General features: G+C 39.5%; 1 protein-coding gene across 1 annotated transcript in view; it reads left to right on the top strand.

Annotated features, from left to right (window-relative positions):
• The window catches only part of lrrc49 (leucine rich repeat containing 49), a 110,102-nt gene that overhangs the window by 69,830 nt on the left and 21,587 nt on the right, over positions 1 to 18,685 (top strand). Inside the window, exons 12-13 of the mRNA XM_088920679.1 lie at positions 3,295 to 3,476; positions 4,081 to 4,176. Coding sequence (XP_088776805.1) covers positions 3,295 to 3,476; positions 4,081 to 4,176 — 278 coding nt within the window. The remainder of the gene's footprint in view (positions 1 to 3,294; positions 3,477 to 4,080; positions 4,177 to 18,685) is intronic.

Raw genomic sequence — 18,685 nt, 5'->3', positions numbered from 1 at the left:
AATAAAAATTTGGGCCAATGCAGGTGCTGCTCTAGGTAAAAATAAATGGATTTTAAGTGCCAAAGAGCACTGGAGCAGATGCTAAGCAGCTATGCACAAGGTCTGATGGTATGTACTCCGTGTTTACAGTGAGCAGGAGCAGGAAGCCAAGTGCACTGACAGCTGAGAAGCAAAAATGATCATGCTGGAGTTCTTGCCATGTGAATAAGTGGGGTGGTTAAAAATGGCAGTGGGCAGGGAATGGCATGCGATAGAACAGCCTTGCCAAAACACAGAGGCCACACGTACTGTCAGCGATGTAAAAATAAGGTAGAAAAACATGGGCCATGTCAGGGCTTCAGAGTTACTACTGTTGAACTTGTGACAATATATCGAGTTCACAGTCTCTGAAAGCCTCTCTGTTTAAACAAAGCAAAACCTGTTAACATTGTTTTAATCGTATTTATAAATTGTTTTTATAGTTTTGTTGCCAAATGTATAGTTCATATCCAATGCAGTAAGCATTACCAAGAAAGCTTCATTACACATAATCATCACTCAAGAACTGTTATTTTTACTCACTTACAGTGTTATAATATATTTAAAATTGAGATATTTCATGTTGACTATTAGTACTGCTGCCTCACATGTTCTGGATCCTTGGTGGAGTTTTGTGTTATTCCAGGTGGACAGTTTCCTACCACCTTCCAAACATGCTGGTTAAGTTAGCTGGTGTGTCCCTGAATTGTCCTTTTGTGCATAAAATGATAACATTACTTTCTACCTTAAAGGATACCAAGGGCTTTAGGTTTTAATTGCAATGCATCCCTTAGAAATTGTGGGTTTATCTTGTTTAAGCTCCTCCCTGTGGGCTGCAGCACAACCATTAGACGCAGATGACATTGTACAGTCAATAACAAAACACTCAGGGATTTCAAGTGGTCCTTTTTGCTAGCCCAGCCCCAGTGGGAAACTGCAGTACAGCTCTTTCACAAGCTGCAGCCTTGGTCCGAAGTGCTCTGAGTGCTGCAGTGTTTCTCCAAGAATGCTGCAAGAATACAAGTAAACATTAGTGGCTAAATTTGCTGTTAAAAACCTGCCTAGTTCTCTGTAATTTACTGATATATATGTTTAGGGACATCCTTGACCACAACCTGCTCTGTCACGTTCTAAGTTCTTTGAAGCAGTGATAGCCATTCTTCATCCACATGCTGCATTTCTGTCATCAAGGTCTTCATTTTATCTTTCCTATAATTGAAAGTGCTCCCGAATCACAAAGATTTAATAGATTATTTTAGAAGCTGTCGTAAACAGAATGAAAACTAGTGCTGCGTTTTCTTGTATTGTTGCCTGCTTGACCTGAGCAGCACCAGTCCCCAGCTGCAAGAGATCCAAACCTGCCGTGTAGCAGCTGGGCTGCATCATGCCTGTGTGTACCTGGGCATGAGCAGTGTCTGTCTCTGTGTACCTGGGCATGAGCAGTTTCTGTCTCTGTGTACCTGGGCATGAGCAGTGTCTGTCTCTGTGTACCTGGGCATGAGCAGTTTCTGCCCGTGTGTACCTGGGCATGAGCAGTTTCTGCCTGCGTGTACCTGGGCATGAGCATTTTCTGCCCATGTGTACCTGGGCATGAGCAGTTTCTGCCTGCGTGTACCTGGGCATGAGCAGTTTCTGCCCGTGTGTACCAGGGCATGAGCAGTTTCTGCCTGTGAGGACCTGGGCGTGAGCAGTTTCTGCCCGTGTGTACCTGGGCATGAGCAGTTTCTGCTTGTGTGTACCTGGGCATGAGCAGTTTCTGCCCGTGTGTACCTGGGCATGAGCAGTGTCTGTCTCTGTGTACCTGGGCATGAGCAGTGTCTGTCTCTGTGTACCTGCGCATGAGCAGTTTCTGCCTGCGTGTACCTGGGCATGAGCAGTTTCTGCCCGTGTGTACGTGGGCATGAGCAGTTTCTGCCTGCATGTACCTGGGCATGAGCAGTTTCTGCCTGTGTGTACCTGGGCATGAGCAGTTTCTGATGATCTGCTGCTATTTTCTCAAGGCCCTGGAAAAGACAGGGCAGAGTTGATGTGTTAACTTCAATCATTATCTTGTGCATGTACACATGCAGTACTTAAAATAGACAAATCATACAGTACCCGAAACTTGTAAAATCATCTACTCAGAATATCAAAAAGAGAGATGTAATTTTTATATGTCAGAATGGTGACATTCAGTGTTGGTGACATTGACTTTTCTGGGAGCTTTTAGCTGTTCTCTTTCCTGTAGATCCACTTAACCTCTTACCTTACCAGCTAAAATTTCCTGCAGTAACCTTCCTTACAAGCTCACAGTGACCCACAGTAAACTGGCCCAACAAACACATTGTTTTGCTTTGACTGCACAGTGCATACAGGCATGGTCAGGCGTTCAGTAAAAATGAAGGGCTGTTGGTCAACAAAGAGAGGTGTAACTGTTTACTAAAAAACAGCAAATTATTTACTACTGACACTAATATTTAATTCCAATATTTTATTAAAATATATTATTGTACATACAGTATGTGTATACAGTATGTACATGTGTGTTTCACACAAAATCTTTTTTATAAGAAAAGTCATTTTACTGTGTATTGGAATCATGTTGATATTTTATATTAAAGTAATTTCAGTCAGCTCTTTTTAATTCTGAAAAACATGAGTGCAACATTTCATTGTGATCAAATATCTAATAGGATTGCTAAAAAGAATTCCAAATCATCATAATCCTGATTGCATTTTAAGTTTTGAAAAAACAATTTTGAGATATAATCCTGATCAAGAGGCAAAATCTATTTCTGTCATATTTAAAAAAAAAACTTACTAATAGTCCATTTGCAAAATGTTAATTAAAACACAACAGGATACAAATGTAAGGAATGTTACAGATATGAGAAGGATATTTATATTTATGAATACAACATTTCTAAAAATGATTTGTTTTAATTTTTTATAGACCAATTAAACTGTATAAAATATAACATCAGCTTCTCAAGACTGGGACCATTTGTGAGAGAATGAAAACATTTACTTATTTAAAAGCACAGACTATTCTTAGTGTAGCCTGTATCTATATTTACAAAGGATCACTCATTAAACTACTACATATTAAGTTAATCTAGAGCTAAATCTAAAGGCATTCCTAATAAAGTCAGAAGTCTATAAAAAGTCTCCCAAGAGAAGTAAACCTCCCAGGACCCCATTTTCCTGTCTTTGCTCTTTGTGTCTGCCTCTCTGCCTTTTCGCTCCATGCTAGTTGCATCTCCTAATCCCTCCTGTTGCATCTGTCTGTGTCTCCAGGAGAAGCGTCGCCTAGCGATCCGGAATGCAGCTCAGCAGTGGGAAGCTCAGTCAGTGAAACATGGATTTAAGGCCTGTCTGGAGCTCCCAGCTCAGGATTGCATGAAGCAGGAGGTCAGCCCTGAGCACAGCCCTGGGCAGCTCAACGGCGTCGCTCCCCATGTCTCTCAGGAGGAACTTAGGTAGGACAGAGCCCCAGCACAGTGACATATCCCTCCTGTCATGACAGTGCAGACACACTGGGCCCCTCCTGGTGCTCCTGCAAGAGCTCTGGCTCACTTCACCAAATTGACAGAAAAATCTTATGTGACTTTATGTTTTTCCCCCTTTGTTCAGAAATACAATTCTACTGAAACTTTAGCCATATTGATCTAGAATAATTGGTAATCCTGATAGATCTATCCACGTGCGCAAAGGTGATTTGGATTTGCTCCTAGCAAATCCGAAACAGAGTGATGCTTCCATGAAGGAACTGTCATTTTGTCAAGGAAATTGCCTCTTTAAAAGCATATTATTTACTCATTTTAATAGCTCAATGTCTATTTAATGACCATCTATTAAAACATGCTGGAGAAAAATCTTTTGGTTAAGACTTCCATCTGTTTTAGTTACATCTAGGCTAAAAATATAGTTTTCTGTGTATTCTATATTAGCATCTACTGTATTTCCTGACTTAAATGACTCTGATGTTTTATGTGAATTATTCTTTCATGAATGTGGCTAGTGTTCAGGCTGGCCGTGCTGTGTTTCCCGTGTAACGCCGTGTGTCGGTCTGTCCTACCGCAGGCGGCTGAGCCCCGTGGCTTCTGGTGAGAAGGCAGCTGGGGGCGGCGACAGCAGGACCCGCACTCCCAGCCGGCCCAACAGCCCCCGGGACCCCAGGTGCGCCCCTCAGCCCTTTCCTCCCCCTGCCTAGAGCTCCACACTTGCTTTTTCATTGCATTTCCCAGAGCCAGACGTATTGTTCACCACTGAAAATCCAGGATTTTTTGCTGCATTGCTGCAGCAGTCTGATTATTCTCTGTATTTTTCTTTAACAAACAGACACATCATTTTCCAACTTCCCCTGTCCTGAATTAATTTTACCGAAAGCACCATATAGCGACTATATTTCTTTACATTTACTGTAGTAAAGTACAGTTAATGCATTTGTTAATCCAGAAACCCAGCAGTTCAAGCACCTTCAGCATTAACCCTTGAGCAGAATTTCTCTGACATTTTGCACAGGAAGAACAAGATCATTAACTGTTGTATGGACTGAAGTTTCTCTTAACATCAGCAGAAGTTTTCTTCCTTATGTCCATAACAAACAGTCTTTTAAACTGTTACTTCCACCAGCTTATCAGTTTTTGAGTGCATGTGCTGAATGGCTTGCCATATGTGTCTATGCTGGGCGTGTGGTTATTCTGGAATGAAGTGTGGCATTGCACCCATTCAGTTCCTTAACAGAGGAATCAGCCTTCCCTGAGTTCTTGCCCACAGTTAAAACAGGACTCTGCAGTGGTCCGTGCTGAAGGATTGCATTATCCCTGTTCATGATTCTCTGTAGCAGGCATGAGTCATCTTCCAGTTTCCCACAGCTCTGGCCAGGTCTCCCTCCACAGCTGCAGAGCTGCACAGATCAGGGAGGCACACAGCTGCACAGCACCTCTACAAATACACCAAGAAAGAATATAACCCTCCGTGCCCCAGCCTCTCTAATTAGGTTTCCTTGGTTGAACTGTGATATGAATTATCAATGTTTCTGGCTAATATGAGTCACATACAATATGTCTTTCCTATGAGACATGTAAAATTTGACAGTTCCTGATACAGCACGTGCCAGTGTTTGTGTAAGAGTTTTTCTAAACATGTCTTGCTGTAAAGAACCACCTCACCCACCTTGAATTCAGTCAGAAACCTGAAGATATCAATGAAACTGCTCAGATGAATATTTCTATAAACCACATATCAGCTACTATCGATTGTGCTACACCATTGTGTTCATCAGCTGAATTCATACAACATTTGTGAAGCATGGGTTTGAGATTTAAGTCAGCTGTACTGTATTATAAACATTCTAAATTAATGTAAGGCAGCTATAACAATATGATTGTATCTGTAAATACAATAAGGATGACATTTTCATATCATCCTGCAACTCACAACTGGCAGCCCACTGAAGCCAGGTGTGAGCCTGGTCAGTACCTGGATGGGAGACCTCCTGGGAAAAACTAAGGTTGCTGCTGGAAGAGGTGTTAGTGGGGCCAGCAGGGAGCGCTCACCTGCGGTCTGTGTGGATCTGTGTGGTCCTGGATATCTGTGGTCAATAAAAATCCCAGGGCATTTCTTGAAAAGAGTAGGGGTGTTACCCCGGTGTCCTAGTCAAATTTCCCATTGGCCTCCTAATAATCCCCATCTTGAATTGGCTTCATCACTCTGTTCTCCTCCCCACTAATAGCTGATGTGTGGTGAGCGTTCTGGTGCACTATGGCTGCTGTCGCAACATCCAGGTGGGGCTGCATAGTGGGGGTGGTGGAGGGGATCCCCATTACCTGTAAAGCGCTTTGAGTGGAATGTCCAGAAAAGCGCTATATAAGTGTAAACAATTATTATTATTATTATTATTATTATTACTATTTTATAGGTGGCAAAATCCCTAAATGAAAAGACAAATACTTTCACAAAAATATGATCTATTCTGATATATTTCTGGGAAGAGTCATACTGTACATACAAATACATAAATATTGTACTGTATATACTGGGCTGTATATAATCGAAAGGTACAGTATTTGAATTCCTCAGAATTTTATTTTTTATTTAAATATTTTTTAAAGTGTCTGTGCAAGACAGGACTTTCCATGTGCTGTATATTCAGAACCCCTGCTTCAGAGAGGAAACAAGTGTAAGCAAGCAGCATCACACACATTGAGACAATTGTGCGCTCAGTTTTGTGTACCTTACTGTTGTTGAAGAAAATCATTTGTTTTTTATTTCCCTGCTGTCCCACTGTTAGTCCTGTTCGAAATAGTTAGTGTAATTTTATATTACAGTTTTCATGTGTTAATAACAAATCACATTGTGATAAGCTATTTGTTAGCTAAATGTGTTTTGTTTTTGGAGAACAGTAACATTTTGTATTACTGTGTTCTTTTGCTTTCTGTCTATACTATGGCTGCCAGCGCTGAATATTTCTTTATGCAGGCCTAATCCCAAAGAAGAATAGCTATAATGGAACCTTTGATTTAATTTTGCTTGAACAAATGAATTATGGTGCAATCGCTGTCCAGGAAATGGTGCCTGACTTCAGAGCTGTTTTTATTGGTCCCAAAGAGGACAATTTTGCTGCTTTGCTCTTGAACATGGGAAACATGTTTAATTCATTCCTCTTCCCAGACAATCCATTAAGACTTTCCTGTAGGTGTTGTTTCAAAGCCGGCAAAATGTCTGTGCATTCCTTTTTCTTTAAGCTGAATAAATTGCTTTTCTACTGGGTGCTGCAGCCCAGGTACATTGTATGATGTTGCTGGCTGACTTGTTCTGCTTTTTGCCAATGACAGCTTTTCTTCATGGTTCTCAGTTCTCAACCAGGCATTAGAGCAGCTCTTAGCTCCTTGGAAAGCACACTCAGTAATATCTGTGGGCAGGAGAAACCTTGACCCAAACCATGGATCCCCTCCAAACATCCTTTCAGCATATCTAGTCCTGTTTTTTTTTATTCCAGCCACAGCGAAGCACACAGCTTAGTTTCAGAGTCCTGGGAAGATTCTTATGTTCTTTCAGAGCGTGAATTGTAAAATATGTGAATTATAAGGTAATTAGTTATATTCCATATACAGTAATTACAAACAACTCTGACAAGGGAAGAGCGATAATTTGTTTATACCCTCTGAATAATTTTAAGTTTGATTCTTGAATTCTTCAAAAAATGAAAACTACAATTTATGCTAACTTTATAGTCAAAATCTTTCATAAACTTTGCAAAAACAGCAGCAGGACAGAATTAAGTCTTTAGGAAATTATGTTACATTACAATAGAAGAATATTGTAGTGTTATTGTATTTTTAGCATTTTCGTCATTCCTGAAATTTCAGGTTGAAAGGAAGAAGTATTTCAGAGCCAACCATAAAATTGATTGTGCTCTTTGCCATAATTATCTAATTTACTTTACAGCATTTCAAGATGGAGTTGTAAATGTGAGAAGTAATGCATATTGGCATACAGTGGAGAGACTAATCATTCTTGTGCTGTTAAGTTAGGCGTAACCATGTATAAATGCATGTCCAGTGACTGCAGTAGCTGCACTGATCCTGTAGTTTTTCAGCCCTTTTAGAACTGGTACATAAGGCTGGTGAAGTGAATGGGTGGAGTACAGCTGCAGGGAGCCGACGTACTTTATCACTTTTCTGTACAGTTCTGAAAAGAAGTGCTCATTAAGGCTTGGATTAAATGCTCCACATAAAACGTTTTGGTTGTCTTGTCAATAGGCAATTGTCAAGTCTGGCTGATGGTATTCTGGGCCTTTAGTATCAGGTAGCTCTCTGCCCAGTTAGCCATGATGGTCACACAAAAGAACTGGCAAGCATTTGCTTAGGGCACTGAGCCCTGGCCCAGGCTCAAGAGGTACATTAGGGGACTTATCTCAAGCTACTCACTTAACCTGGCTCTCTGAATCTTAGCACCCTGCTCAGCACAAAGACAGTCTGTTTCACAAGAAGGAAAGCTCAGCTCTGAGGGGAGAGTCCCCTTGGGTTTAATTCTTTTCCAGTGACTTTATCTCTCTCACTCGTTATATACCTGGTGAATATATAGATCTCTTGAAAGATGCTGAACACATGACACTAGAAGCTACATCCTTTCAGAGCACAAAGAAGGGAGTCACAAAGAGAAGACCAGCTTTATGGTCAAGTACAATTGGCTCTCTGTGGTGGTATTGTACATTAGTTGTGCTCCAGAGCTGCTTGATGGGGTGTGCTGTAACAATTAGGCAACAAATTAACATCGAGTTACTTCATTTTTCCTGCAAGACACTGAGATTAAAGTGAACGATACTTTAAATTTCCCTAATGCAAAGGTTTGTGAGCAGTAGTGATTTTGTTATCTATTTGTTTATCTTTTATTGGGGGGAATAATGAGATCACCTGTAAAACTGATTGAAATTAAGTAGAGAAATGAAAGATAAACCTGGTCCATTGGCTTATACTAAAATATAATATTCATTAGGAAATAAAATAACTAACAACAGGATTTACTTGTATTTTACCTAAATTAATCCTATAAGACCAATATTTCTTACAATTGACAATATATTCTTTTCTCAGTTATAAGGCTGCAGAGATCATTTATATCAAACAATCCAGTGTCTGACTGGCTGTGCAATCTGTGCTACTTCCCCATGAGCAGCCTGAAACACTAGCATGGTGAGCGATCAGTTATTGCACAATAGAAAATCCTTCATGCTGCAGACCCACTGACTAATGTTTATTGGCACGAAGACTAGGAAGTGTGCGTTTAGTGATTGCAGTGTTGTTGTTTTAAATTTGATTTGAGTGTTTTTCTGTTGTCTTCTTCTTTCACTGTATGCTGCTATGTCAATATGGGCTTTGACATGCAGCACGGTGTTTATGACAGATGACTCTTAAAATCTAGAGCAGAATGGATAAAGAGACCAAGAGAAGAAGGCCGAGGAGCTGCAATAGCTGTGTATCGTCATAGTTATACCTACTGCACTGGGAATGATGTCTCCTGTCTTTGTCTTTGTCTTTCACAGCAAGTATTTGCACCTGCTTGTCTGCAGATTAAAAATTAACTAGAGTACATAGCTTTCGTGTTGCTGGCTTGAGCTTGAGAACCGAATTCCATCAAACTTAAGTACTCTGACAATAACAGGTGGTATTCATTCAGTCATTTGCAGGCATGTTACATTTCCTACATCCATGTGTCATTTGTTTTAGTTAGTGAGATTTCCTTTCCATGTATTTGTTAGTACTTGATACATGTTTACTGTATAACTGCAACATTGTGGTTGCATTACTGATAAAAATGAATATTTGCTTTCTGTTGCAATTTGTAGTTATATTTGTAGAAACCTTTACATACATAATCTGTACAAAATACATATTATATTCATAAGATAAGATAAGATCACTTTATTGGCCATATACACTTTCTTGTATGAGGAATTTGTCTTTTCACATACCCCAGCTTGCTCTCCATGAGACACAGACAGGGAGAGAAGCTTGGGGTCAGAGCACAGGGTCAGCCATTTATACAGCGCCTCTGGAGCAGTTGGGGTTAAGGGCCTTGCTCAGGGGCCCAACGGAGTAGGATTCCTCTGCCGGCCGCGGGATATGAACTGGCAACCTTCCAGCCCACAGATGCAGATCGTGAGCCACAGCGCCACCACACCATCATACTAATATCAACCATTGAAAACTTGTCATGTATCACAGTTAGTTTGTCCATCCATCTAATCTGTCTGTCATGTAATTAAGTATAAAATGCAATTTGCCAGAAATAAAATAGAAGATTAATGTGGAAAATAAATCCAACAAATTAACTGTTTGCAGTGCAGTGACTGTAATTGATAGCTTGATCTTGGTACATCCCGCAGGACCTTTTTATGGATTCTCTGCAGAAAGTAAATGTACAATTATTTGTCATGAGCAATTGAACTGAACGATTCTACCATGCTTTGGCACTCATGTTAATATGAATTTGTGCATATTCATAGCAAAGGAGGCACTGAACATGAGTTTGACATTGAAGAGAGTATTTATAGCCAGCCACATTGGTGTTTGTGGGGGTGGAGTGAAGGTGGAGCTGGACTTATGAAAACATGCTTTGCAGCTCTTAAAGGTCGAGAAGGGTGATGTTCCTCATTGTTTTAAAGAACCGTTCGCAGATTGCCTGCAGAGTAAAGCCTAACTGAAGCTGTCTTGGTTGGTTTTCTTGTCTAAAAAGTTAGGTAATATAAGATAAGACAAGATCAATCCACAAAGCAAACATACTGCAATGCCCCCAAGTTATAATTCAACTCTTTTATTTGCTGAAATGGGAAGAACATGATTCACCTCCAGCAGGTAGGCGGTTCAGTGATTAATGAATGATTCCCAGGTCATCATGACTCACTATTTCTTGTACAGTGCACGGTAAAAGAAACCTCTCTACACATAAGACATACGGTGGATTTCGTGTTGTCGGATCCTATGCTTGTCGAGGCACCACATGACCAAACACTTCAGAATTCGTCCCCTCCTCTCCCTTCAGCCACACTTCATCATATCACAGTCCATCTAGCTCACTTTGGAAACAAAATGTCTGCTATAGGAATTTAGGTTTCAAATTCCCACTGGCCCTTACCAATCATGGCCTCCTAATAATCCCCCTCTATGAATTGGCTTCATCACTCTGCTCTCCTCCCCGCTGATAGCTGATGTGTGGTGAGCGTTCTGGTGCACTATGGCTGCCGTTGCATCATCCAGGTGGGGCTGCACACTGGTGGTGGTGGAGGGGATCCCCATTACCTGTAAAGCGCTTTGACGGGAGTGTCCAGAAAAGCGCTATATATGTGTAAGCAATTATTATTATTAATTATTATAGTACATATATTGTATATCAGTTTGAGTGCCCATTCCATATTTGTGGATAGGGTAATTACTGTCCAGATTAAAAAATGAATTTAAATGACCATTCAAAGTGCAAACCACTGATGAATGGTTAATGAGAGAGTAAAGCAAGGTATTAATCTGCATTGTTTTCGGTGGCTATGAGTGTAATGCTGAAAGGTGGCTCAGGGACACGTTAGTTAGATGCCATGAAAGCCTTTGCTGTTAAGTTCATCAGCACACTTTAACCTTCTCCAGAAACCTCGCTGAGCTTTTCAGTCACAGGCTTCATGCCAGGCGACATTGTTGAGATATCCCAAATCATGCGAAACTATTGGGCCTTCATATTCCAGAAATAATAAATAAGTAAAATGGTTATTGTGTTATATTCATTTAAGAACTAACAGATGATTGCTTCTTTTCAGTACCTCTATAGCAATATTATCTCAAATACTGAGCTGTCATTCTGTGAGAACAAGCAATTAGTATAGCAAAAGGGTTCTGCTGAAATCTGGGTGCAAAATCAGTGTTGGCTTAGAAACAAATGACACAGAGTTTGGAAATGAGCGTAGGTCAACGGTACTACTGTAGAATAGTGAGAAACCCTGAGGGTTTATATCATATAGTGTTTAGAGAAAGTGTTGAGCTGTGAAGTAAGACAGATTCCGCAGGTCATGGCTATTGAAAGGAATTACAGACTGCAGTTTCTACTACACGTGTGGTTAATATCAGAGCCCAGACTAGTCTCTAAATTGGGTAATGTCAGCTAGGTGGAACTACACAGTCACCATGGTCAGTTATGGTTACTGTCTTCATATACTACATTATTAATTATAACAATTGGTGCCCAAGTGTTCACAATAGGTACCTCTAGTACTGAAGTACCGTGTACAGAGACTCACTGCTCTCATAGCCCCCTCAGCACTGCTTTTTCTTCTTCCTGCAAATACCAGACCAGGGGATTAAGGATGCAGTTTCTGTCACTGAACAGAAAACATGTCACATCCTTCCCTCTTTTTATTCCTTTCATGTTGCCTCCTACTCAGTCCTTAATTCTGCAGAGAACACCTGTACAGAGAATACAAATTAAAACATTTACATACCCTGTGATGGAATGATGAAGGTGTTTTAGTTCATCTGGAAGTAACCAAACATGTTTAAACCTGTAGTCCACATGCTATTCAGAACAGTATAGTATGCTACATAGTTCAGGTGGGTAACTGCGTCAGCAGGCGTAGGCTGTAAAGGAACAAGTAATAGGTTTATTCCATGCTGAAAAAAAGAAGAAAGAGAACACAACGTTTTGGCCGTGGAGCCTTCTTCAGGTGTCACCTGAAGAAGGCTCCATGGCCGAAACGTTGTGTTCTCTTTCTTCTTTTTTTCAGCATGGAATAAACCTATTACTTGTTCCTTAGTATGCTACATGTTTGTTAGTTCTATTACATACTGTAGGTAATATGTAATATAATATATGATAACACATCATGGAATGACTTGCTGTTTAAAGCTAAGTTCATCAACATTTACTTTCTCCAATAAAGAAGTAAAGAGACCAATACATTTAAAAAAAACGCCTACTGCAGAAATAAAGTATATTTTAACTGGAGACAAAACGTAGCGCATGTTTAAATGTTCATAAGAGTAGGATCTGGACATTCTGCAATGGAAGAAGCACAGCAGCCTAATCATGAAAGTAAAAGAATAAACCAGTGTTATTTTGGTTCAAATTTGAAATTCTCTTAACCCATGTGTCAGAGGAAACAACACTTACCAGAACAATGATTGTGATCCAGTCTGGCAAAAAGTGATACTAAACTGACACGTCAGTTCAAGTAGGTAGCTACGTCAGCATACGTAGGCTGCATAGGAACAAGTACAGGTTTATTCCAGCTGAAAAGAGAAGAAAAGAAACACAACATTTCAGCTGTGGAGCCTTCTTCTGGTCTTTGGGTCACACAGCCAAAACGTTGTGTTTCTTTTCTTCTCTTTTCAGCTGGAATAAACCTATTACTTGTTCCTATACTGATATCTTTTACAATCATCAGGAGAGGAATTATTTACTTGCCATGATTTCAATTTAAAAAAGAGGATGCCCGTTGAGTACAACCGATGAAAAGTTTTTTGTTTGGACACTCAAATTAAATCCCAAATAAGGTACTGGAGTTTGATGACACACAGCACAATTCCTTTTTTTCTGCATTTGTCAAACAAGTCACAACTAAGATCAGTGATGAAACAAGGACCTGAAGCCACAAGTGGGAATTGAGGACAAAGATACAGTACATGGGATTGTGAAAGAAACCACTTTTAGAGGATGTCAGGAACAGTCTGTCCATCCATGTTGCTGAGATTCTTCAGGAAACAGCTGGATGACAGCATGAAGACTCAGAGAGCTACCTGCAGTGTGTAGTGCTTCTTTTGGTCTGTGCTGTGGAAGCACCTGCTCTGATTAGTATTGCAGTTTGTATGTGTAAAATGCGTTTTTTGAGGAATACTGAGAAAATAACCATGATGTGGCCTTACTCTGGGTAGTTCCAGGAGGCCTGTAGGAACAAGCCATGTTACAAGTGAAATACATAGAGAAATCACAAAGAAACAAAAATAAAGGGTCCTTTGGCTCAGGTTCATGGCTAATACCATCTGCCATGAGGGATGCTAGGGTCCTGGGCTCAGTGATTCCACATGTGACCTATGAAAGCTGCAGTCTCAGTGAAGGCAGTAATGACAACACGCTGGATTTCTGATTCCTTTCAGTCCCAAGGTTTAAGCTCACTCACCTGACAGGCCTGTTTCCGAAGGCCTTCTCAGTGACCTGTTAAATATCGGAACATTGCAGGACAGAAATCTGATACCTTCTGTTGAAGTTAAATCTGATAAGTGTGAGCCCAACATGTAACTAATAGTGTAAGAATGTAGGTACAAACTGTAACATTTTTTATGTTCTCAGGGGACTTTAACACTATTCCGGTCTTAGCAGACACCTTGCAAAATTTAACATGGATAAGTGCAAGGTAATGCATGCAGGGATATTATAAATGTCAGAGAAGTGATGAACTAGAAGTTATGATGTGTAGGAAAATTGCTTGTGTTGACTCATCACTTTCTTTCTTTTTCATTAAGATCAAGAAATTTATTGGATAGACAGTTCTTGTACAATTAAAAATAAAGCAACGTGCTCTTGATATAAACTTATTGCTCAATTTTGGTCACTGTGGGAATTGCTGCTCTTGATGCAGTGTTAACGAAAAAACCTGGGATAATGCCTGGTCCAAAAGGATGTGGGACCACAGTTTGTGGCCCCAAACAGAGACAATTGTATAGTGATTCAATATTCTGCAAGGTACTGAGCAATGCAATCTAGGGTACATTTTCAAGATTGCTGACTCTGGAAAAGAAGTGGGAATGAGGTCAAGGGGCATTCAGGACAAAACAGCAGCCATTCCTTTATACAAAAAGCTGCTTTGTTCGAGCTGCTTCCATGGGACCCTTTAAGAAAAGTTTCTTTCCTTATGTGCAACCCTTCTAATGTTGGTACCGTCTTAAATAGAAAGAGATTGTCTCCTTGTTGTCTTTGGAATATGAAGAAATAAAGGTACTGGAGAACCACACATTGAAACAATTAAACATTTTCCCATAGTTTCAGAACGAGTGGCACTATTTAATCAAATATTTATTTAAAATTAAGAATGTTATTAAAAGTTGAAGGAAATAATTTTAGGTATTGTATTTTAATGTACATGGAAAGTCCCAAACAGGGCTCAAAGGTAATGACCTCTATCATTAAATGCAAACTTCACAGAGTATAATTAAAAGTGTAGTGAATATTCTCAGAGATTCAAATTTTACAGCCAATATTACTGTGTAGCATTACAAAATTCCACTGTGAGTGATAAGGTTTCATGGGGTCTTGCTCTCTGTAGCATGTTGCTATGTGAACACAGAGGAATTGTGTACACAGCATACCTTACAAATTTGTGAAAATAGCTAAGCCTGCTTTATGAATCTACACAAATCAGATCTTAATGCCCAAACAAGTAAAACCAAATGACTATGGCTGAAAAGTATTATGGGGTGGAAGAGGAAATGTCTAGAGAGACTACCAGAGTTAAAAAACATGGGGTGCAGAACTAGAAACATCTGAGAGAAATAGGAAAATGTCAACAGCACATAGACACAGCAGTGAAATATGATATGATTGGACATGTGCGCGTCAATGGGAGTGATGCTGGTATACGGTAATATCTGACAGTCTGAGCCAGACGTTCCAATGAAAGAGGGAGCAGTATTGGAGACAATGGATAGCCCTGCGTGAGAACTGAGGAGACATGCTCGGTCAGAACCCAAACTGTGGAGCTGTTAGGCACTGTTGCACTAAGGTAAATATGTAGTGATACTTAGTGCAGATACTTAGTGATAAAGCAGTTAGGAGCCAAACCTGGAACATTGTAGAAAACCCCAGCCTCTTTAGTGTTAGACATATTGTTATTCTCAATCCAGAATTCTTGAAAGCAGTGGGAAAACGGTGATTAGATATACAGGACGCGAGGATCAAAAATAAATATTTTTTTGTCTTAACTCATGGATTTAAACAATTTAAACACACTGAATAATTATGTTTTAATGGGACCTCTGGGACTGACTGATCTGCCAATTAGGAGCACTTATTCTTAACTGCATGCTCGTTTTCACACATTAGTGAATTAGATTAGAGAGTTGCGAAATAAATGTAACGTGTCTTTATCAGCGTTAGTAAAGTAGAACTCTCCATTTTTTTACAGACTCGCTCTCTGTCCTAGTCTGGCTGTGCTGCTCCTCTTTTCCAAACTGCAGGTGGTGAAGGGAGTCAAACCATTAACCACAATGTTTCTAAAGTCGGTAGTATTACAAATGTTTGTTCCTTCTGAAGTCGTGGGAATTCCCAGAGATAGATTTAAAAGTAAACTACTCTAAAAAAGGACTTGAGTGATCAAAAGCTTTCCTGGAATAGCAGTTTGGTTACAGCTTGCAAGTGGATAGTACAGGAAGGTATTTATGTAGGACCTGGACTGTTTTCTTTTTAATGACTGTGGTTAAACACAGGGTTCTGTGTTTTTGGTATTATCCTGAAATTCTAAAACTAACATGTGAAACTTTGCTTAAAGTTTCACCTGTGTCGAAAAGTTGTTCTTTAGTGCACAGTCTTTTCATGAAAATATCCCATTGAAAACTGTTCAAATTATGAAGATGCACTCTACTTTCAATCTGGTTTTACACGAGAATGTTAAATACTAAGATGTTTCAATTCATACCAGTTACACATTTACAATATGGTAGAAGTTTAAGATTTAAGATTTTATTGGAATACATTGATAATAACAGATTTACAAAGGAGAGCAGTGTCTACAGTGCTGAATTATAGAAAAATAAAAATTGCAAGAATGGTGCAAAGGATGATCCATTTTGTTATTGTAAAACATTCATAGTCAAGCTAAGTCTTACTGTATAATGATATATAATTAATTAAACTTATTTTTACTATTCTGTTTCTTTAGTGCACAGTATTTCAATTAATTCCATCTGTATGCTGTTATTGCTTCAAAATTAACATAATCATCTTTAAAGGCTCTCACCCCAGAAGTTCCAGGCAGCCACCAAAGCATGAACAATTCTCATTCTCACACAGCTGTGTGCATGGTAATTTGTACAAAACTGCTTCAGCCTGCAGAAAAAGGCTCTAATTGCATAATAAAAAGAAACATATTACGTGGAAATGTCTAGATTATACTTCACCTTTGACCTCTGCATTAAGACATAAGCTTTTTTCATAAAAAACAGACCCTATTCATAGAATTTGCTATTTTATTCCTTTTCTTTCTTGTTCATAAGGTCACCGGCAGGATAAATTAAATGATGGTCCTGTTGAACCAGCACATTTTTAAATAATGGAAAATTACTGATAAGTTTCAAATAATACATGAAGGTCAGCAAACTAATGTCATTGCCCAGTTCTGTTGGAGCTGATGGAAAATTTTCACTTTACCTTCATTTATGATTTAATTATTTATTTGATTAGGCATATTGATTTGTGTCAGGTGTTGAATATGACATCCATCGATCCACTTTCTAACTCCTCCTCAGGGTCATGGAAACAGTGGTGCAAGGCAGGATACACCCTGGATGGGACACCAGTCTATTGCAGGACACATACAGACACGTGCACTCACACCAGGGCCAGCTTTCCCAGAAACCAATGAACCTATCTGCATGGTTTTGGTCTGTGGGAGGAAACTGGAGGACCTGGAGGAACCCCACACAAACATGGGGAGAACATAAAAGCTTCACATACAGTAGGTAGCACCCCAGGAACTGAACCTAGGGCCCCAGTTCTGTGAGGCAGCAATGCTAACCATTGTGCAATATCTGAGACTGATACTTTGATACCAGCCTATGTTTATTATTGATCTCTGCAGCATTCCTTGAATTTTGTGTGTTGTGATGTCAATGACTGGCATGTTACTGTAGTTGTGGCACAGCACAGCTGTCATGAATTAGGAAACTGTGGTATGAAGGATTTTTATATTTAGTTGTTCTACGTTGCCTTAAAATATGAAACAATTTGATTTTCTGCCAAATTTTGTGTTAGAAATTAATCTCATAGATCATAGATCCTATGAAGGATGACAATATGCTTGTTTAACATAATTTTTGTTTTTAATTTAAGATGAAACATATCCCTCAGTCCAGTTTCTGAATAAAATGTCTGCAGCTGTAGAAAGGAAGGGATCACTCTCTCATATTTTTAAATGTCCTGTCCTTAGATTTCATTAGTTCTGTGACTATTTTCACTGCCCACTATTAAATATAGCAACAACTAAAAAACTTCAGGAATAATAATTTAAAAAATGTATATAAACTTTGTTTCCTTCGTACAGATGTTTAACATTTGCAAACGTCTCCCCTAACGAATTGACCATGGTGCTGTCTTACTGTATCATGGCTCTGTCAGACCTACAGTACATCACCATTCCAATTGATCTGAAAGGTATCTTTTTGTGCCAGAGGAATTAAATGAGCACCAAAGTGCTTTCAGCTCTATTGTAATAACTGAAAGTGCTACATGATGATTTGGAAAACTACTGATGTTACCATAAAATTTTATGCCTTTTTTCTCTTGGGGCATTCCTTATCCTTTTACCACCATCTTCATAATACCACAGGAGTTCAGTGCCTAAGACTTTGTAGGCTGTGCAGGACGATTTTTTTCATCTGTTTGTCTTACAGCACAGAAAAGTGAGGGATTATAAAAATGCCTTCGGCTAGAAGCTCTTTCATTATCATCCTAGAAGGGGAAGGTTTTACTGTCAAGTACTGAAGTAGCTAATTCATAATGGAGATAGAGTGTTGAGATGCTGGTTGTGAGCAGCTGACGTGGTATATAAGGTTTCATGCTCCTTGTATTCATTTTCATCATGCGATTTGGATCTTGTGGCACCAGGTGGGCTGTGTGTGGTGGCTGTTCAGAGAATGTGGACACCTCTGTCTTTCTTGGGACCCACCCAGTGTGTCTAAGCCTTGGGGCGGTGTTATGAGAGCTGTACATTTCCAGCGTAGCAGAAATTAATTACTTGTGTTCCTCTGAGTCTGAAGGTAGAGCATATTTAAACAACGCAGTCACGCAAACCCAGTTATACACACACGCCACTGTTTAAAAGTCTTACACATTTTGCATTGTTCTACTCTGAGATTTTTTCCTTCTTAATAAACACAATTCTCAAGCGATCTTCTACAAAAATGGTAGCTATTTTATTTTAAATGAACAACTA

The sequence above is a fragment of the Atractosteus spatula genome, chromosome 7, assembly GCF_055471065.1.
Source record: "Atractosteus spatula isolate fAtrSpa1 chromosome 7, fAtrSpa1.hap1, whole genome shotgun sequence".
In the NCBI taxonomy this organism is placed as follows: Eukaryota; Metazoa; Chordata; class Actinopteri; order Semionotiformes; family Lepisosteidae; genus Atractosteus; species Atractosteus spatula.
Note: the sequence above shows the minus strand (reverse complement) of the source record. Positions and strands in the feature narration are given on the sequence as shown.